The 22,590-nt window shown below is 37.6% G+C and overlaps 1 protein-coding gene across 1 annotated transcript in view; it reads left to right on the forward strand.

Annotated features, from left to right (window-relative positions):
- Positions 1-22,590, forward strand: part of ORC5 (origin recognition complex, subunit 5) — an 89,119-nt gene that overhangs the window by 15,363 nt on the left and 51,166 nt on the right. The window contains exons 4-6 of the mRNA XM_008592212.1: positions 9,139-9,213; positions 12,998-13,109; positions 20,188-20,318. Of these exons, the coding sequence (XP_008590434.1) occupies positions 9,139-9,213; positions 12,998-13,109; positions 20,188-20,318 (318 nt within the window). The remainder of the gene's footprint in view (positions 1-9,138; positions 9,214-12,997; positions 13,110-20,187; positions 20,319-22,590) is intronic.

The following is a 22,590-nucleotide window of genomic DNA, read 5'->3' on the forward strand; positions in this document are numbered from 1 at the left end:
ATTTGAGCCAACATTTGGAGGTTGGCCAAATCAGCCTTTTGTTTGCGCCGTTCCTTTTCCCATTCCCTTTCCTCTTCTCTATTATGAAAGACCTTGAAGGCCACTGATAAGATTTCAGTCTGGGGAGTAGTGGGGCTCTGTTCCAGTTTTTTTAATTTAGCTTTAATGTCGGGGTAAGATTGGGCCAAAAAGTATGTCATAAGGACATGGCGCCCGTCTTCTGAGGTGGGATCTAGGTTGGTGTATTGTTGAAGAGCCTGAGTTAGTCGATTAAGGAACTCGGATGGGGTTTCTTCCTTTTTTGTAGAACATCCTGGACTTTCTGGAAATTAACAACTTTGCAAGCAGCCTTTTTAAGACCGGCCAGAAGGCAAGAACTAAAGTGATCTCTGGCCTGGATTCCCTGTGGCATGTTGTAATCCCAGTGTAGATCCTGTTCGGGGACCGCCTGGGGGCCAATGGGGAGGGCAGGGTTTATGTGGCGGGCCTCATCTGCATGAGTCCGAGCTGCGCCCCAGACACGGTAGCGTTCCTTGGGAAGGAGGGTGTTGGCCAGGAGCATATAGATGTCATGATGGGTGAGACTGTATGCCTGAAGGACCCATTGGGATTCTTTAATGTAAGTAGAGGGGTCGGTGATGAAGGACCCTAACCTCTTTTCTAGCTGGGCGAGATCGGCTAATGAAAAGGGAATGTGTACCCTAACAACCCCCTCGGCACCAGCTACTTCACGGAGAGGAGCCATGGTAGAGGAAGGGAGGAGTCCCTGGGAACGAGTTACAGGGGGGCTAAAGGAAGGCGCCAGGGCAGGTGAAATGGGAGTCGGCAGGGAATAAGATGGCGGCAAGGTGGGGCTAGGAAATGGCGGGACAAAAGATGGCGGTGGAGGAAAAGATGGGGCGAGAGAAGATGGCGGCGAAACTGCTTTTGGGGGTTGAGGGACAGGAAATGGCAGCGAGGAGGGACTGGAAGAAACGGGGGGAGGAGGCAGGAGGGAGAACAGGCTGACTAGGCGAAGCTGAAGATGGCAGCGGAGTTAACTGAGGGGGTTGGGGAGCAGAGGGAGTTACAGGAGGAGGAGACCTGTACGGAGAGGGTTCATCCACAGGGTCAAAATTATCAGAAGTAGGGGGTAGTGGAGGCGGTGAGGATGGAAGGGGTTTGGAAGCAAGGAGAACCTGGGAAGGAGAACAGGTGAGACAGTAAGAGGGATTTTGAGCAAGTAGACGGAAAGCCTCAATGTAGGGAATCTCTTTCCATTTTTTCAGGCGCTGGCAGTAATTAAAGAAATCCTGGAGAATATCAGGATCGAGTGTGCCCTCAGGGGGCCACTTATTTTGGTTATCTAGGGGATAATAAGGCCAATCTTGTGTGCAAAATTTAGTGAGGAGTTTGGGTTTAATGTCAGGCTTGAGGGATAGGGTGGTGAGGTTGTTTAAGAGACATTGTAAGGGTGAATCACCCCAGAGGGAGGAGGCGGAAGCTCCCATTCCAAAAAGGATTAGAGAGAGAGAGAGAAGGTTTAAAAGGAGGATTGGAACTAGCCCTTCGGCTGGATGAGAATGATGGGACTCAGAGGGCGTCCCCAATGAGTCGTGCCATTCCCAGGGGTTGGGTTCAAGGATGAACCCAGGAAGGAAAGGGGTGTAGGTCGTCACCTAGACCCTCACTTCCCGTAGGCAAAGATGCCTGGAGCCGGAAGGGACCTAGCGCTAGGGTTTTGGGCAAACAATGGAGGTCCAGGACCTGGAAAAAGGAAGGTTGGAGAGGAGCGAGAGAGGAATGGGGGCTCAGCCTCTGGAGCCAGGGGAATGTGATTAGGGTGAAGGTTTGAATAACCTACAAGCCCGACAAAAAGATGAGCCGGTGGTGGATGAAGGGTGCCAACGCTGGAGAAAATGGACGAGGGCAGACCGTCAGTCCCGGGGGTCGTGGAGGAGTCCGAGGAAGGAGTCCCCTGGTGTGGGGTGAACTCCTTCCTGGGTTTTGGCACCAATGAAAGGGCGCATGGATGAAGGAAGCACACGAGACCCGGGATGACAGTTCACCAGAGAAGTTCCACTTTATTCAAGGACCGCACATATGTTTATAGGGAGATGCGTTCCGGGTTTGGATAGGGGGTGGACGGGGCGGTAGCTGATTTGACGGGGTTGGGCAGGAGGTGGGCCTTGACCTGTGACTGGTTAAAGTTTGGCACCGGCTGTCTTTCACTGTGGAGAAGAACCCGGAAGGGAGCCATATTGCCATGGAGTGCCTTCCCCCTCCCCCTCCGCTTGAGTGCCCACAATATCCTTACACAAGCCATAAGGATATCTGTAAAAAGTATTCTAGGCAAAGATATTTACATGAGAGTAGAGTGCAAAGGAAATTGCAGCATGCCTTGTATATTCAAGGAATATCTAAGGGGCTATTGTGGCTGGGGTAGTACAAGTAAGGAGAATGATAGTGTTGGGAATCAATTAATGATTCAGGGGTAGAAGCATGCAAACTAGTGTTATGGGTTGAATTGTTTTCCCCAAAAATTCAAATGTTGAAGTTCTAACCTCCATTATGGTAGAATGTGACCTATTTGGAACATTGCAGTTCTTTTAAGATGAGGTCATACTGGAGGAGGATGGGCCCCTGATCCAGTATGCTGGTGTCCTTATAAAAAGAGGAAATTTAAAGACAGACAGACACAGGGAGAATGCCATGTAAGGATTGGAATTATGCTGCCATAAGCCAAGGAACTACCAGAAGCTAGGAGAGAGGCCTGGAACAGATCCTTACCTAGCACCTTAAGAGGAAGCATGGCCCTGCGAACACTTTGATCTCAGACTTCTACCCTCCAGAACTGTGAGATGTTAAATTTCTGTTGTTTATGCCACCCCATTTATAGCATTTTGTTATGGCAACCTGTGATACTGTGATAATAATAAGAAATGTGTATTTGGTCTTCTTTCCATTTCCTAGTACACAGTTCCTAAAATCCTTGGAATCTTCAAAGTAAGTTTCTTTTTGTGTACTAATGAGTTGACTGGTGGCTCCTGGATAGCCTCAAGGTGGAGGTTGGTTACCAGGGGAACCAACCATGTGATTAGCAGGTTGGAACTTTCAGCCCATACCTGACCTCTGGGGAGAGGAGAGAGATGGGATATTGACTTAATCACTAATAGCAATGTTTTGATCAATCATGTCTACATAATGAAGCCTCCATAACAACCCAAAAAGATAGGGTTTAGAGAGCTTTCAAGTTGCTGATCACTTGGAGGTGCTGGGAGGAGGTTACAACTGGAGAGGGGATGGAAGCTTGGTGCCTCTCCCCCATTCCTTGCCCTATGCATCCCTTCAGTTTGGTGATTCCTGAGTTGTATCCTTTACGATGAACAGGTAAATGTAAGTAAATGTTTTCCTGAGTTTTATGAGCCATTCTAACAAACTATCAAACCTGACAGGGAGTGGTGGGAACCCACAATTTATAGCCAGTTAGTCAGAAGGGAGGCCTGGACTTGTGATTGGCATCTGAAGTGAGGGCGGTCTGGTGAGACTGAGCCCTTAACTTGTGGGGTCTGACACTTACTCCAGGTAGATAGTGTCAGAATAAAATTGAATTATAGGATACCCAGTTTATGCCTGCAGAGAATTGGAGGATTGCTTGGCATGGAAAAAATGCACGCATTTTTGGTCAGAAGTTGTAAGAGTGTAAGGAGAAAGATATTTACACTTTTTAAAAAATTTTTTTCTCAGGCAGCCCTAGGAAACTAACACAACTAGTTATGAGGCATTTGTAATAATCTAAGCAAAACATCATGTTGGCTTGGACCAACATGATGGTAGTAGCAGTGGCGGTGGTAAGAAGTGGTCTGGGTATATTTTGAAAGTAGGGTTGACAGAGTTACCTGATAGATTGAGCATGGAGAAGGAAAAAAAGAAAGAAGTCCAGAATGACTCAGAAGTGTTTGGAGCACTTAAAAGGATGGAGTTGTCATTATCTGAGTGGAGAAGACTGAAGCAGGTGGAGTATTACTGTGGGGAAGGAGTGATCAGAAGTTTGTTTTGGAGCATGTTAGGTCCAAGTAGAGAAGTTGAGTTTGCAGTTGCACATATGAGTCTAGAGTTTGAGGTCCAACGTGGGGAAATTATTTTGAAGTTGCAAGCATATAGCTAGTATATAAGCCTGAGACTGGATTAGGTCACCAAGAGAGTAAGTTAGAAAAGAGGCAAGTCCAATGACTGAATCCTGTCGCATTCCAGTGTTGAGAGGATGAGGAAGAACAAACAAGGAGACTGAGAGGACATCAGTGATGTACAAAGAAATCTGGGAGAGTGCAGTGTCCTAAAAGTCTTGCTGCCCCTTTCCTGGTCCCTTGGCTAGAGAGAGAGCAGGTTTTTGTTGGGTCTTTTTTGGTCTGCACCTGCTGGTGTTATGTATTGCTGGCGTCTTTAGCTCCATGTCTGGGATATGTGAGGCAAAAAGACAGCCCAGATGATTCACTCTCTGAGGTGAGTTGCTGTTCTTCTGGTCATAAGGTCCCTAGCTGGTCTGTCATCTTCTCTCACCTTTCAGAGCCTTGTTTGTTTTATATATAATAATCAGTATTTTTGTTTTACTTCTCAGGAAAAATAGGAAAAAGTACATCTGCTCCATCTTCTTAGAGGCAGAAGTCTACTTTTTTTTTTTTAATGCGAGTGCATAGTGAAGAATATAATGGCTGCTAGTCCAGTTTGTCACAATTATCTTGATTTATACTAAGGTGACCCTAACATTGCTTTTGTATCATCAGTGCAACTATCATCATGGTGAAAAAGGCAAATAATATTTTAGTATTATAAAAATAGTTTGACCTTCCTAACCCCCTGAAACCACCCCGGAGGGCCATAGACCACACTTTAAAAACTAGTGATCCAGGAAATAAGTTGGTCATTCACTGAGGTAGGGTAGGATATAAGATCATTGGTGGAGAGGAATTTAGGGAACTAAGTTCAGTGTATCAGCAGGGGGTCATCTCTGCAGATTTTGAAGTATCCATGTAGGAGTTGTATTAAAGAAGTGGTAGTTCAAAGCCATAACCTGTAAATAATGAGGAATGACCCCAGAATATGTGGATGACTCCAACAAGTAAAATTTCAAAGCTGAGTGTTTTGGGGAAGGAGGAAGAATCAATGTTCTAGAAACAGCCATGAAGAGTAAGTAGGGCCCTACTCATTTTTCAGGACCAATGGATCAAAGTAGGTGTTCAATAAGTATTTGTTAGTTGACTAAATGTTAAGGGTGGAAAAGTTTGCAAGTGTCTGGTGTAGAACTCTTTTTAGAATAAATCTACAGAATATTCAGCCATCTAATATATGAATTGGTAAACTTTAGTACTTAGGAAATAATGTAGAAAGATGGCCAAGAATGTTCTCTAGTCAGTCAACTAGTTTACAAATTGAGAGTCTGTTAGAATGCCTTAGTGTAAATTATTAAGAAAAATATTTGGATCAGAAGTAGAATTTTTACTTCTCTGAGTATTAGTTATGTGATAATTGCTTTTGAAAAATGATCATTCATTAGGATACCATAAAATAGTTAATTATAGTGGTTAACTATTACTAAATCAGAAGACTGAACTATTAATTTACTGCTTCAGCTTTGCATTTTGCATTAAAATGGGGATGAAAAATGGACCAATTTATTTGAATTAATCTGTGTTCTGGACTAGAGAGTTATTTAAATGGAGATTGATGGAAAAATTTCATAATGAGAATGCATAGTGGAGAAACTAATTTATATCTTTATAGCAGTCAATAATTTTACCTTTATTTTGCTTAAACTAATTAAGAATAAAATACCTTAAATATGATTGTTCTCATACATTGTTTCAAGCTGTTTATTAATTAATTAATAAAACATATATAAAACAATATGGATTATTTGGGGAAACAATATTATATTCCTGCATTTCAATTTTTTTTGTAGTTTAAATGATTATAATTTGCAATAAGATTTATTAATAAAGTGTAAATGTTTAGGAGAAAAAAAGAGGCTTTTGTGGAGAAAGGGTGATTTCATTTGTGGCCAGAAAATGTACAAGATGAACCTAGAACATATTGCCATACTAGAAAGCTAGGAAACTATCAGTTACTACTAGGGTCATTTAAAAAAGACACAGAAGCCAATTTAAAGGAGCTCCCACTGGCCAAAGATAGGACAATTTAACTGTCAAAAAGAGTAATTCAGGGGCCGGCCCAGTGGCACACTGCTACAGTGCGCCGCTTGGAGCGTGGCGGTGCTCCCGCCGAGGGTTCGGATCCCACATACAGACCAGTTCCCGCTCACTGGCTGAGCGAGGTGCGGGCGCAACGCCGAGGGTTGCGATCCCGTTGCTGGTCCCGGTCCGGTACGGGCCCGACACTGAGGGTTGTGATCTGTTGCCGGACACGAAAAAAGACAAAAAAAAAAATTGTAATTCAATGGATGGAAACACATATTAGATAGGTATCTTAAAATCCATAAATTCATAATGATACTAAAATACATAAAAAACTCAAAACCCCAACTCATTGGCTATTTTTGGGAGTTTAATTTACTAGGGCACTGCAGTAGGCTGGATGATGGTTCCTGAAAATATCAGGTCCTGGTCTCTGGAACCTGTATGTGTTACCTTATTCGGAAAAAGAGTCTTTGCATATGCAGTTAAGTGAAAGATCTTGAGATGGGGAATTTACCTGCATTAAGTAGGTGGGCCCAAAATGCAATCACAAGTGTCTGTACAGGAGAGAAGCAGAGGAAGATTTAACTATATCACACACACAGAGGAGAAGGCCAAGTAGGAGAAGCAACGGGAAGTATAGTCAGTGAGAAATTTGAAGATACTGACCTTATAGATTGGGGTGATGCATCCACAACCTAGGGATGCTGGCAGTCACCAGAAACTGGAAGAGGCAAGGAATGGATTCTTCCCTAGAGCTCCTGGAGGGAGTGTGGCCCTGCTGACACCTTGATTTTGTCTTTGGAACTGACTTCGGACTTCTGGCTTCCAGAATCATGGGAGAATAAATTTTAAGTCTGGTTTAAGCCACCAAGTTTGTGGGCAGTGTTACAGCAACCACAGGAAACTAATACAGGCACAAAGTCATTCTGAAAATTTAATAAATAAAAGGGAAGAATTAAGCATTTATTTTTCTTGTCCTATGTGAACTCCGTTTCTGGGTAGCCAACTCATGGATGAGGGAAAGTTCTTTTTACAAAAATGTCCACCAATAAATGCAGAAAAATGGATAGATTATGATTTTGAATAAATCCCTAATGAAATAATGGATATAGGCAATGTTGATTAGTTGATACAAATATCATTAGGTGAAAGGCTTCTGGGGAACTTTATAATGAATGGATCAAGTTAACAACACCTGAATCATTCATAACATCAAAAAAATTTTAAAAAGAAACAACCAGGTATTATATGCCTGCTGATGTAAGGCAATAAGAAATATTTAGCACTACATGTGAAGTACTCTTGCCCAAAACTTGAACCCCTGATTCTGATCAAACCTCTAGATCTATGTACTGTTTTACAGAAATATAGGGGCTATAAAAACATACTAAATGCCATTACAGAGATGCAATCAGCCAATCCAGAATGTGGGAAATTCTGCATGACATGGCCTGGTTTCTTTAACATGTAAATAGCAAGGAAATAAAGAAGGATGGAGGGAACTGTTATAATTTAGAAGAGACTTAGAAGACAAATAAACCAAATGTAGTAAGAGACAATGTGTGGAACTTTTTGGATCTTTAATGTAAACAAGCTAACTATAAGAAGTCCTTTGTGGGACAAGTAGGGAAATTTGAATACTAGTTATTAAATGATATTAAGGAATATTGTTAATTTTTTTAAGTATGATAATGATACTGTGATTATGTTTAGAAAAAAGGAGTCCTCATCTTGGAGAGTTGCATACTAACATATTTACGGATGAAATGTTATAATGTCTGAGATTTGTTTTAAAATAATCCAGCAAGATGGTAGAGGGGAAAAGAAGGGAATGGTATAGAAGAAACAATATTGGCCTTATGTTGATGTTTGTTGGGGTTGGGTGAGGTATATGTGAAGGTTCCTGATACTAGTCTGCCTACTTTTTTTGTGTGTTTACAATTTCCATAATAAAAGGTAAAAACAAAAGTTAGACTACATATTTTAGATAGTGCTTTTAAAACCTTGATTTTTTTTTAATGGACTAATGATGACCTCTTGAAACCTTTTAAAAACTTTTTTTATTATGGAAATTTCAAAGTCATGAGAATAGTGTAATGTACTCCAGTGAACCTGTCACCCAATTTCAATAATTATTAACATGTGGCCAAACGTGTGTCACATGTACTATTCATAAATGCTTCACTATATATCTCTAAAAGATAAGGACCTTTTTAAAAAACATAATCCCAATAGCAATATAACACTGAACAAAAACATAGTCTTTCTTAACATGATCAGTTATCCAGTTTTTTTTTGTTTTTTTTTTTCTTTTTTTTGTGACTGGTAAGGGGATTGCAACCCTTGGCTTGGTGTCGCCCACACCGCGCTCAGCCAGTGAGTGCACAGGCCATCCCTATATAGGATCTGAACCCGTGGCAGGAGCGCCACTGCGCTCCCAGCGCTGCACTCTCCCGAGTGAGCCACGGGTTTTTAACAAGGTTTATCATGTAGTTATAAGGTCCAAGCAAGAAAAGTTTTACCTGATGAAATTCAGAATTTTTTTCTGTCTCTCTTTGGTACGAAAGACCTGTAATTTTGGGTACCTGGTAGACATTTGTCTTTTATCATATGGAATAAGAAATGCACATGGTTGTATTTCTTATATACCTAAGAAAATGTCCTGCAGGAACCCTACACCATCATCTTTTTGATAGTATGCTTTTAAACATAGCAATGACTCATTTTCTGTTGAGACATTTGGGTTGAAACGTGTTATAAGTGGTCTTTTTTAATTTATATGTTTAATCTGTTTGAAATGTCTTTCTACAAATGTAAATAGCATTGTAAAAGCTAATTCAGAAGTTACAATTTTTCTTTATAACATGGAAAGTTCAAATTTTTGGATTTAGCAGTATATTATATAAATGTTTTGTAAAAGGTTTTTTTGTAAATTGATTTTAATGCTGCATTTTTTATTTTAAAGGTTCTAGATAAAGCAGAGTGTCTAAGAGATATGGAAGCAAATCTTTTGCCTGGGTTTCTTAGATTACAAGAATTGGTAAGTAACATGACACTGGTTTTCCCATACAACTTAATTAGGTTAGATTAGTTTGTGTTGTCACTGTAAAGTAAGGCAAGTCATAACTAAAGCCAAAATGTTTCATTATTTTAGTTATTATTTTAGTTATACTAAGTTTCCATTTACATTGTCAGAGCTAGGGCTCAGACCCTCCAAACCCACTGTACAGACTGGGTCACCAGACCCCTCACATGCCAGGCTGGATCACCAGACCCTTCACATGCAGGTCTATGCTAGGTAATTGGGAAAGATTCCAGGAGCTGTTGGTAGGTGATGTGAGCTTGGTCCTCAGCTTCCTCAGCAGCAGCAGCTTACAGGTCCAGTAGCTTACAGGTCTGGTAGCTTACAGGTCCGGCAGTGGCAGTGGCCCTGCAGAGGGTCCCGGGGGCACTAGCAGCAGCAACCTCCAGCAGCAGTAGTGGCCTCGCCATGTCCTCCCCCACCCCGGGTCATCCCAGGGATGGGAGGTGCCGTGGATCAGAGCCACTCATCCTTATTCTTAGGCCCACAACCCAGGACACCTGGGTGCACAATTACACTAGATGATAACCAAGGAACGACCTGAGCACACGTGCCTGTTTACATCAAATGCTCGGCAAGATTCTGAACATCTGAGGGGCCCTGACCATTTTTTCTGTATTTTCCCACCAGTCACATTTTTTCATTTTGCTAATCTGATAGGTGAGAACTGATATCTTAGTATAATTTTAATCTGCATTTCTCTATTATAAGTAAAGTTCAGTGTTTTTTATAATAGTAAAAATAATTTGTGACTTTAACATTTATTCTTTAGTTATTTTAGCTTTTTATTTCTAAGTATGAAGTGACTGCTTTCTATTAAAAGATTTAATTGTTAGTGTAAATGGTGGGGGCTAGACTTTGAATTCTGTACAAAGATTTTAAAATTTTCTTTTCGTTTCAATAATCTAAAAAAAGAATGGTACGCCTATTCTGGATTATCTGGATTCCTATTTTATGGCAATTCAGTGTTAGGACTCGCCTCTGTATTTCAATTTACAACTGTTTTGTCACCAAACAGTATTAATAGTGTTGTAATTGTTATGACCCAATGAGAAAAAGACAAGGATGGACTTAGTGTGCGTATGTGTTAGGTGAAAGCCAAATAATAATATGGAAAAAAACAGGGTTTTGTAGCAGTTTGAATAAAGATAATTGGTGAGAGAATTCAGTCTTCACCAATGCCAGTAAGTGCAGGAAGCTCAACTGAAAGAGCGGTGGCTTTTTCCTGTCAGCGTCATATTCATAAGGGGAGTAAAGACTCAGTATGAGCAAAGCAGTACCGTTCATCATATTCAGTTAGTACTAATTTAAATCTTATTGGTTTTGTAGTCTGTATTTAATTTATAGATATATTTTGGTTTTATAATTTTATAAGTGCCTTGAGCATAAATAGTTTATATGTACCTGTTTTAAGCTCGTATGTACTAAATTATTAAGTAACATTATAATCAAAATTAAGAAAATACTCAGAAGTTGCTTAGAGCATGCCCCTGTTTTCAAAGTTAAATATGTTACTCAAAAATGAGAAACTGCTAGAAGTTTAGAGAGGCCTTCCAGGTGCCACTGAAATCATAGCGTGCCTAAAGCCCACTCCTAAAGTTAACTTTTAGTAATAGTGGAGGGAGGGCAGGTGTGAAGAGGACAGGAGAGCTGGTGCAGCTACAGGTGGCCTATCCTGGACCTTACCTCACTTAGTCTAGCTTTTCCCAGTTTCATTAACACTTGGCATTTTCTTACTGAGACTAGGGACCTGTCTTCTTTGAGTAAATATCTCTTCCTTCCTTCCCTTTTGTTTCATTTGTGTTTATGGGGTTTTTTTTTTTTTTTTGCATACCCACATTTACTGTTTTCTGTTGCTTTGCTCTGAGACCCTGCATCTGGTGGTATCCAGAGTGCATTCCTATCTTCTTGCTCTTCCAGTGTAGATTACCACTCCCCCCCCTTTTTTTTTCTTATGCACAGTAATGGTGATCACACATCCCTTCACTGTAGTTAGGCCTCTCACCATTTGTTAGTTTTTTTGTTTTTTTTTTTTTAATAAAAGATGACCGGTAAGGGGATCTTAACCCTTGACTTGGTGTTGTCAGCACCACGCTTACCCAGTGAGCAAACCGGCCATCCCTATATGGGATCCGAACCCGTGGCCCTGGTGCTATCAGCACCGCACTCTCCCGAGTGAGCCACGGGCCGGCCCAACCATTTGTTAGTTTTAATTATAGAAACTGTTTGAAGAAAATTAAAAGATTTATAGTAATCTCAACTCTATCAGAAAAGAGAATTGTTATTTTGACATTCCTGAAAACATCCCTTATTTTTAAAAAAGTATTTCATTTAAGAGAAATACAGCAAAAGTATTTCCCGTTTTTTATGGTAAGTATTTACCTGAATAAAAGGAAACTTAAGTTATGATAGATATTGTTGTATACTGGAAGTACTTTCAGATGAGTAGACGAGAGCATTACCAAATTGAAATCTTTTTGGACTGATAAATATCCTCTTTTTTAACCTCTCAAATATTTTTAACTGATTTTATAAAATGCTTTTTGATAATCATCTTTTAAAGCAAAAGCAACTTGATGCTTTGTAATCAGTATTGTGGTCAGTATTTACCCCTATAGAAATAAATTCAGAGATTCTTAAAAATCAATGAGTTTATAAGGAAAAAAAAGCATTTGAAAGTCAAAATCTGTTTTCTCTCTTTCATGAAGATGCTACATATTATATAAAATTATTAATTTACCGAACTCATCTGTCTTTGTTAGCCAAACGAATGTTTTTCTAAATGATGAAAATTGGTATATAAGATTAGCATACACAAGTAAGGAATCAATAAATAGTAAATCACCATAAAAGTGTAGTGCAATTTATTTGTGAGATTGGGTCCTAAGAATACTTTTAGACCAAAACAGCTATCATGTCTACTTTGTCAGCATACGAGATGTCAAAAAGAATATGGGAAAAATTAAAATTTGGGTGGAAAACACAGATGTACATGCAGATAAATTCTAGCTGGCACGCATAGGGCATTTGTGACCACCCTAGATAGATAATAGACATGTTGAGCTTGTTCTCTTAATGTTCTTTTTTGGTATATTAATTGTAATTTCTAACTGTGCTTCAAAAGATACCTGTTTTACTTAAAACTGATGTTTTAGGTAACTAATACTCATATTGATGTTTTTAAATGTACATTCAGCATCAGTTTTATTCAATAATTTGTATAAAAATAACCTTTAAGGAACTTTACATTTTCCTGGTAATATTATGAGGTTGTATAGTATGGCAAATCTGTTTTTCTTCAGCTCCATATTTTCTTTTCTCTGGGTTGCTGTAGCCATTTTAATGATGAGAAAGTCTAAGTTTTGTCTTTTTTGTTTATTGATTGAAAGCTTATGATTTTTTTTTTTGAAAATTCCCATAAAAGGGTTTTGTCTTCATTATTCAGCAAATGTGTTTCTTAATTTTTATAAAATGAGTCTTTGTGTGACTGTTCTAGCATTCATGGGTAACTGAAATGTCGATTTATTACCTATAACTTTTTATGGAAATTCCAAGTAATTATGTATGAAATTTGCAAATGGATGAGCTCCTTGATTAGGTTTTTTAAATATGGTTTATTAATATGCTAATAATTTGTTATATATTAGAACTTTTCTGGATTTGAAAGATAATCCTAATGGAGTTACTGTTCTGATTAACATTTTCAAATGCAAAATTACTTTTATTTCTCTTTATTTTACAGACTGACAGAAATGTGACTGTTATCTTTCTCAGTGAAATTGTTTGGGAAAAGTTTCGTTCAAATACTGGATGCTTTGAGCCCTTTGTCTTATATTTCCCTGATTATAGCATAGGTAAATTTTAAAACATTGTTTTGGCAATGATATTCAGTAAAATAGTTTTTATTGTTTGAAAGATTAAGCTAGCATGTTCACATTGGAATAGTACTTTGATACCTTAAACTATTAAGTTTGCTGTCATCTCACATACAATGTTGTTTATATTTCTCCATCTACAGAAGTTTTAGTTTGAGGCTATTCTCATATAATGACCAAGTTTTTGTGGATAAGCTGTGCTCATATATTTATGCTAATTATGTATTTTCTTGATTTTTTAGTCAGTATGTTTAGATGTATATATATATTGTGATTATAACATTCATGTGAGGGCCGGCCCGGTGGCGCACTGCTACAGTGCGCCGCTTGGGAGCATGGCGGCGCTCCCGCCGAGGGTTCGGATCCCACATACAGACCGGTTCCCGCTCACTGGCTGAGTGAGGTGCGGGCGCAGCGCCAAGGGTTGCGATCCCGTTGCTGGTCCCGGTCCGGTACGGGGGCAACACTGAGGGTTGCAGTCCGTTGCCTGACACGAAAAAAGACAAAAAACAAACAAACAAAAAAAAAACATTCATGTGAATAAGAATCAGAATAGATTGGCAAAATATTAAAGTTGTATTGAAATCTTTATTTACCGTATACTTGGATTAAGTACCACGCGGAATGTATCTTTTGACTTTGTAAATCTCATTTTTCATTATTGTAACTCTTATAGTACCGAACTGCTTGCCCTGTGTTTCTTATGTTCTTGGGGGTTGTACTTAATCTTAAATTTCATACATCCTGATGATTTTTGTCTTTGGAAGAAACAATAGCTTTTTCTGTTGCACATAGTTTTGTAGATAATACTGGGCTGTCACCATACAAAGGTGACACTTCTGATTCAAAGATTTTTAACTGTAACATAAGATGGTTAGCAGGCAGCGAAAATATAGCATCCCATGACCTCGACCTCATTAACACTATCCCTGTGAACAAATCAGCTGTAAACATTCATTGTTAAGATCAACGCATTTTCTGCCTGTTTTCACAAGAACAACAGTCCACAACACCTCCTGCCTTAGCTAATTAATTGAGATTTTAAAAAGGAACCCAAAATAGATAGTCCTTATTTCAATAGCTGATCATCCATGAAAATCACAAAATAAAGAGAAAAGGGTAGGAAGAAAATGGATAAATCAAAAGATTTCATTAAAAAAAACTTTGTACCTATCTTATCACTGTTCATAGTTAAATGTTTTTGTTACCCATTTTAGGTTTAAGCACTGAAAAAACATTTAGAATCTAAGATGATTCTAAAAAGTAGTGGTTTTCTGCATATTAGTGAGTTGAATTAAAGTATGATGTAATTGATTGTAGAATATGATTTGAAAAATTTAGAAGTACTAATATAAAGCAGCATAGATAGAGTTTCAGGACAAAAAGTGATATTCCTAAGTTTAGAGAGTTGTAGATTTTCAAAAAGTATGTAACATCGGGCAAAGTTAAATCTGACTATTAAATTTTAGATTCTTTTACATATCAAAGTGTTTTTTTTTTTTAAGCCAGAACACTATAATTAGACCAAAAAACCATTCAAAAAGGAAACATTGATTGATAAGCCAAATTATGGTTAGAGTAACTAACTAAGCATGGAACCAGGGGATGATCTTAGTGGTGAATGTTATCCAATTGTAACAACTTGATACCTATGTCATCTTTAGGAATATGGTATCTGATGTTAAGGACACCTCTCTTCTCAGCAGTTATGGCTAGGGGCCTAATTTGGAAGTTTTGTTTTCTGGTTGTTACCACGTGCAGACTACTTGTCTTTTTTTTTTTTTTTTTTTTTTTTTTTTTTTTTTTTTCCCTTGCGAAAATTTTTTTTTTTTTTTTTCCCTTGCGAAAATTTTTTTTTTTTTTTTTCCCTTGCGAAAATTTTTTTTTTTTTTTTTCCCTTGCGAAAATTTTTTTTTTTTTTTTTCCCTTGCGAAAATTTTTTTTTTTTTTTTTCCCTTGCGAAAATTTTTTTTTTTTTTTTTCCCTTGCGAAAATTTTTTTTTTTTTTTTTCCCTGTCCGGCAATGGATCGCAACCCTCAGTGTCGCCCCCGTACCGGACCAGGACTGGCAACGGGATTGCAACCCTCAGTGTGGCTCCCGTGCCTCGCTCAGCCAGTGAGCGGGAACTGGTCTGTATGTGGGATCCGAACCCTCGGGCGGGAGCGCCGCCGCGCTTCCCAAGCGGCGCACTATAGCAGTGAGCCACCGGGCCGGCCCTAAGTTATGCTCTTATAACAAATAATCTGAAAATTTCAGTGACATAATTTCCTGTTTCACAGCCTATGTGCTATTGTTGTCCTACATTGTACTTCTTCATTTGTTATAAATCCCATATTATTTATTATAAAACCCATAATATTACTATTTTGGCTTTAAAGAAATGAAAAATCAAGAAAGAAAATGTGTTTTATTGTTTATTCTGCTTGGGATTTGTTGAGCTTCTTCGATCTGTTAGTATATAGTTTCATCAACTTTGGGAAAAATTTCAGCCATTATTTCTTCAAATATTTTATCTCCCCTTCCCCCCTCCTTTTTTCACCTTGGGACTGCATTGTATGTTTTTTAGATCACTTGATATGGTCCCCCTGAAAGCCTCTATTTATTGAAATTTAAAATTTTATTTTCCCTGTGTTTTATTTAGGTTAGTTTTTGTTTCTGTGTCTTTAAGTTGACTGACCTACAGGTGTCTACTTTGCACTTAATCTCATCCTGTGGAATTTTTTTATTACTGATCTCATTATTCTTTTGTTTTCCTTTATATCCTTGTGAACATATTTATACTAGTTGTTTTAGTGTTCTTATCTATGAATTCTATTTCCTCTTTCCTTTTGGATTTGTTTCTATTGATTAATTTATCCCTATTTGGGGTATCTATTATGTTTCTTCATGTGTCTAGTAACTTTTGATTGAATTACAAACATTGTGGTTTTTTGTTGTGCATTAGACTTTTTCCTGGTAAGCATTTATAATTACTTTGAGATATATTGACCCTTTTGAGGCTGTTTTTAAGCTTTTTGGAGAGAGAATCTAGAGTAATCTTTATTCCAGGGATAATTTTAGCTCTTGTTTCTGAAACACAACCCTGTATTCAGCATTATCTCTGCATTCTGACTGGTGGCAACATAAACAATTCATAACCCTGTGGGAATTCCCTTGGGAATTGTTTGACTTACAGCTCTCCGATAATTATTTTTTTCCTGGATATTGTGCTTGCTTGACCTTATGAGGTTGTACCCTATGCATACACAGATTGGTATTCAAGTCCTGAGGGGAACGCCTGTGCAGATTTCTGGAGCTCTTTTTCTGCATAGCTCCCTTGCCTCAGGTTCTCACTCTGCCATAGAAATTCTAGCTGCCTTAGCTGCCTCTACTCCGGCCTCTGTCTCCTCAACTCAGATTAATGGACTCCTTTTGGAACTCTCCTTACACCACAGTCTTAAAATTACCATTAGTTGGAAAGCCTGTCAGATGGTAAGACTCACCTCATTTGTTTACCTTTTCTCAGGTATCACAGTCCTTTACTGCCTGCTGTGCAATGTCTGAAGACAGTTGTTTTCCATATTCTGTCCAGTTTTCAATTGTTTATTACAGGAGAGTATTTCTGGATCCTCTTACTTCCTCACAACTGGAAGCAGAAGTACGTCTCCAAATTAGGAAAGATTCTTCTTTGTGCATTAGACCATACTTCAATAGTGAACTTCTAAGACACCAGGAGACCAGTCAAAGGGCTACTCTTCCATTTGATTTACTACCTGGTGGTTCACTGTTTTCTGTTAGAGATGGGATTTTTTTCATGAGTATGAATAGTCCTAGTCTATTAAAGCTGGCATGACTTGTTTAATGTAGAATTGTACTCTGAAATTTTGTCTGGAGTCTGTAACCAAGCAGGTGGGCTAGTTTTACAGCAATGCAATGAGAGTTCTGATTCTTTTTTTAAGACTTTTATTAGGGCTGAAATGGGCCAGTGGTAATATCTAATCAACTTATTTACAGGATAGTGAGGGTTACCTTTAAGGAGTATCTAGATACAGATGTTCATGGGGCGCTCAGGATTGTAGTCTGAGCTAGAGACTCAAACATTTTCCAGTATTCTCATCCATAAATTTGTAGACCATCTTTTTTGCCTACAAATGTTTGTCTATTTATCCATCCCCTCCCTCCTTCCCTTCCTCTTTTCTTCCACCCATGCAGTTATTTGGTGGTTTTTGTATATAAATATCTTTGTTTCTATGTTTTAAGGTACCTTTTAGAAATTTTAAGTATATCAAGTATTTTCCCATGCATAGTTTAAAAAAATTTAGTGACCTTATATTTATTTATTTATTTTTTTATTTTTTTGTCTTTTTTCCGTGTCTGGCAACGGATCGCAACCCTCAGTGTTGCCCCCGTACCGGACTGGGGACCGGCAACAGGATCGCAACCCTTTAGTGACCTTATATTTATTTATTTATTTTTTTATTATTTTGTCTTTTTTCCGTGTCTGGCAACGGATCGCAACCCTCAGTGTTGCCCCCGTACCGGACTGGGGACCGGCAACAGGATCGCAACCCTTTAGTGACCTTATATTTAAAGTAGCTATTAGATAGTAAAAGTACATAGACTTCATAGTGACGTTTTGCCTTTATGTATTTTTTTTCAGTGGTTTTGATATAAAAATACAGATCCAACAATAGTCTCCCATCAAGTATCCCTTGAGGATAATATTTTCAGCGTAAAAAAGTACATAGACTTCACAGTGACATTTTGCCTTTATGTATTTTTTTCAGTGGTTTTGATATAAAAATACAGATCCAACAATAGTCTCCCATCAAGTATCCCTTGAGGATAATATTTTCAGCGTAAAAAAGTACATAGACTTCACAGTGACATTTTGCCTTTATGTATTTTTTTCAGTGGTTTTGATATAAAAATACAGATCCAACAATAGTCTCCCATCAAGTATCCCTTGAGGATAATATTTTCAGCGTAAAAGTAGGATTTGAAAATGTTTTTTTGTCAACGGCTATGTTTAAAATACCCACTTAATATGGCTATTTCTAAACTTCTGTTTATAAATTTGCATTGATAGTCCATATGTATTGTTTGATCTTACACCTATGACTAACAAATTATCAAGAACAAATGAGCGGTTAAAATCAAGAGCTGATGTTAAATGGCATGGATAAAAATGCTTATTTAATGGGAACCTTAAACAAAAGGTAATTGATGGGATCAGAGCATCCTAGAAGAGCTTTTACCTGTAATAACTGCAAAAGACTTGAACCTTCTGGAACTAGGTTTAAACTACTACTCATATTCAAAGAACTCTTAACTGAGAAGTCTAAGGAGACCATTGCACCAAGAACTCAGAGGATATTCCAGTAAGGAATGTATGAGGAATGGATTCATGTACTATAACTGGAAATTTTGAATAATAGATGGTTGTTTCTCTTTTTTTAAATTTTGCTTCTACAATACAAAATTTATAGCAGGATAAAATATAAGGTTAACACTCTAAAAGTGATATTGTATGAAGAGTTTGAGACATAATAGAAGAGAAATAAGAGATACCAAAGTTGTAGTAAGAAAACATTTTATAAAAAGGGAATGACAAAGTAAGGATTGGGATTGAGTGGTGATTATCATAAAAAAATTTAATGGATTCTTTTCATTTTATAAAAAATGAAGAATGTTTTCTGATTTGGTAGTAGTTTGTGTACTACCCCTCTTTTTTTTTTCTAGCTAACTGACTTAATAGGCAGAAAAATAAACTAGAATCCATATTACTTTTCACTTTTATTGATTTTGCCAGTAATGAGGTTCTTGAGATTTTCTTTAGATGTCTTAAACAGCATTTAGTAATTCTTTTTTAGAACATTAAATTTGTAATTTTTTAAACTTTATTTTCAAAATTTGTATTCTTCTTAATTGTTTCTACTCAGAACACTTCTGACACCAAATGTGTACATTTTATTTCTCCACGCAACAGCCAGTTTTCTAATTGTCCAGACACAAAATGGTGTCCTGCAATTCAATTCAATTCTGATACTAACTATAAGGAGTTACTACAGACCACACAGATTAAGGGTTCCATCCCTCCGACAAGACTGTTTTCACCTTAGACACCAGTTGCAAGTCCCAAGTTACCACCTGTACTTCTGAAAACTGGATATAAATTGGGGATTCCCAAGATCCCTCCTCAGGTTAGATAATTTGCCAGAATGGCTGACAGAACTCAGAAATGTGTTTTAATATCAGTTTATCATAAAGGATATAAAATGTACAAATGAATAACCAGATGAAGATAGACATAGGATGAAGTCCAGAAGGATCCCAAGCACAGTAGCTACTGTCTCCTTGCAGTTGGGGTATGCCACCCTCCTGGCATCTGGATGCTTTCACCAACCTGGAAGTTCTCTGAACCTCATTATTTAGGGGTTTTTATGGAGGTTCTGTTATATGGGCATGATTGATTAAATCATCGGCAATTGGTGATGAAGTCAATCTCCAGCCTTTCTCCTCTCCCTGGAGGTTGGGGGATGGGGCATCTAATCACATAGTTGGTTCCTTTGGCAACCAATCTCCATCCTGAAGCTATCTAAGGGCCCACCAAGAGTCATTCAGGTATGGCTGAAAGGAACTTATGAACAGCAGAAGATGCTCCTCTCACCCCTATCAGTCAGGAAATTAAGCTCTGTGCCAGGAACCAGGGATGAAGACCAAATATAAATTTCTTATATCAAAAAATCCCATTTCTTTTTTTTTTTTTTTTTTTTTACTTTCAATTCATCAATGTAGAATGTAGTTGATTTTCTTGTCCCTTTACTAATTCCTCTTTCCTCTCTCCCTTTCCTCCCTCATCAACATCATGTCTGTTACTTGTCTTAACAAGTTCAGGGAAAGACACAACAATCTCAAAATCACATTTCTATTCTTATCTTGTAACAGTTTTATTATTCCTTAGTTATTGCGTGGCCTGGGTATTTATATATTTTTAAACCTTTGTTATAAAATGCTAGAAGATACAATGAGGGTGCTGTGTTAATCATCGTAAGTTCATTTGTGTCCTGTGAACAGGGAACCTTCAAAAGATCCTGTCCCACGATCATCCTCCAGAATATTCAGCTGATTTCTATGCCGCCTACATTAATATTCTTCTTGGAGTTTTCTACACTGTTTGTCGAGATTTGAAAGAGCTCAGACATCTGGTGAGTGAGCATTTTGCTTTAAATAAGTATATATATCTTTTAATATTTTTCCATGTAGAAATGATGTGAGATAGACCTGAAGCTGAAAATTTATTCTGGAAGTTTGGATATGGCCTTTTGAGGCTAATATAGGATAGGTAGATGTCTGTGGGTCAGTGCACACTTTGACCTGGTCAGAAAACTTTTGTTTATCTTTAGTTATGTCTTTTCACTCTTCTTTAGGGGTATGGCATTTTTTTTTCCTTTTTTTCTTTTTTCTAATTGCAGAAAATGTAGAACTCCATTAAAATCAAAATGAAGAACAACAGAAAAGAGGCTTAAAAACTTAAGCAATTTTATATTGCTTTGTTAATTTTTTGTAAGAGGTTTCTTTTAGGTTTTATGTATATAGTGGTTGTGGTCTAGAATCTAGGTGGATTTGAGTATGGTCAGAAGCTTTAATTACAGGTCTTTCATTAGTCACTGACCTTGATCTAGTACTCTTTGTAAAAAAGGTGGGTTTTTAAAAATTTTTTTTAAAGATTAGAATAGCTGTTTATTTTCCACAGGCAGTTTGGAGAATGATCATGTTTAATTTTTCTTTGACCTTTTTACTTTAATTATGGTGATGTAAAAGGAAGGAGGCAAGAATATCTGGTTTTCCTTTTAGAAATCTTCACTTGATACTTAAGATCTTATCTCTATGTAACAGAAAATAGTAATATATTTAAGACCAGAAAACAGTTATTTTCAATGTAACAGAGTCTTGGCTGGCCGGTTAGCTCAGTTGGTTAGAGCACAGCCTTGTAACACCAAGGTCAAGGGTTCAGATCCCCATACAGGCCACCTGCAAAAAATAAATACAACTTTAAAAAAAACAACAAAGTTTGTTAGAGGGAGTCAGTGTGTGTTTCAATGTGTGTTTGAGACAGAACATAGGAAAAGATGGCCCTTGAAAATTGTGTTCATCTTTAATATGTCTATGGAAGTTTTAGATTTCAGGGCTCTTCTGATTGACATGTAGATTTCAAGCATCTTCTCTGTTGGGAAAAAAAGAACAAACCAAATTATTCTAGTTTATGCTCATCATTAACATCCTTCCAGGAGCTGAATGCCTTAGGATCCCTGGTACCCAAGGGAAAAGACAACAGAAGGGACTTACAGAAAGGAGAGAGGGTCAGTGAAAGGCACCTGGGTGAGATGGAGACAGGAACAAATATTACTCCTCTGTCTTCCCTAGGAAATAACTTGCAGTTACCACTCCTTAGCACTTGAATTCTGTGGGAATCCGTACTGGCAGCCATTTCAAAGTAGATTATAAAGTACAAGAAGGAAAATTATTTAGGGGAAATGTTTGTAGGGAAAGAAATTTAAAGGGAGAAAATGTGTGTTTAAGGACTAAGTCCTTTGGGTTTCACTGAGGAATGATTTTAATTAGGGTTGGGGTTACAACTATTTTTTTTTAAATATTCATAAACTTGAAGTATGGTTTAAGTCTACTACTAGTAATACTAATAAATATATTTAAGCATTGGGAAAAAAAATAGCATAATGTTCTTGTTTTTTTTCCATATGTCAAACATAGGAGAATAAAGATATTTATTTTCCTTTTTTCTTCAAAAGGATACTGTTTGTTTCAAAGTTTGTAAGTGGCATACTTAAAAGTTTAATAAATTGTCTGAAAAAGACACAAGACAGGAGCACTACTTTGAATGTTTATTTAGATTTGTTTTCTCTGATAATCCTTATGATATTCCTAAAAAACAATACTTACAATTTTGAAAAAGTTCAGTTGAAGAGGTTGTTTTTATACTCATATAATACCTAACAGAATAGTTCATTTGCTAAACTTTAGATAGTTTTACATGATTTTTTAAATGTGTTACACATTAAATTTATGTATTTCAAAGCTTTTCTCCCCCAAAATATCAGAGTTTCTTAGAAATTACTAAGAGAAAAATAAATTGCTTAGCTAGAGCTTAGTAGTCTTTTAGACTGCAATGCCAAATTTAGACTGCAATGCCTGCTTTTTGTTGTTTGTTTTGTTTTGTTTTGTTTGGCCCTGTGGCTAGTGGCAGTGGCTATTAGCTTAGTGACTAAGAAGAGGGTGCCAAAGTAATTGAAGTATAAATGGTAGAATGAGGAGAGGACTTAATATTAAAATAGCTCTGCTGGTTACCAGCTGTTTCATGTTGGGTATGACACTTAACTTTCTGGACGTCAGTTTCCTCATTTCTAAAGTTGGATCAAGAATACTTACCTCAGATGATTTTTATGAGTATAAATGAGATGA

This window comes from Galeopterus variegatus, unplaced genomic scaffold (genome assembly GCF_000696425.1).
Source record: "Galeopterus variegatus unplaced genomic scaffold, G_variegatus-3.0.2 Scaffold153, whole genome shotgun sequence".
Taxonomy (NCBI): Eukaryota; Metazoa; Chordata; class Mammalia; order Dermoptera; family Cynocephalidae; genus Galeopterus; species Galeopterus variegatus.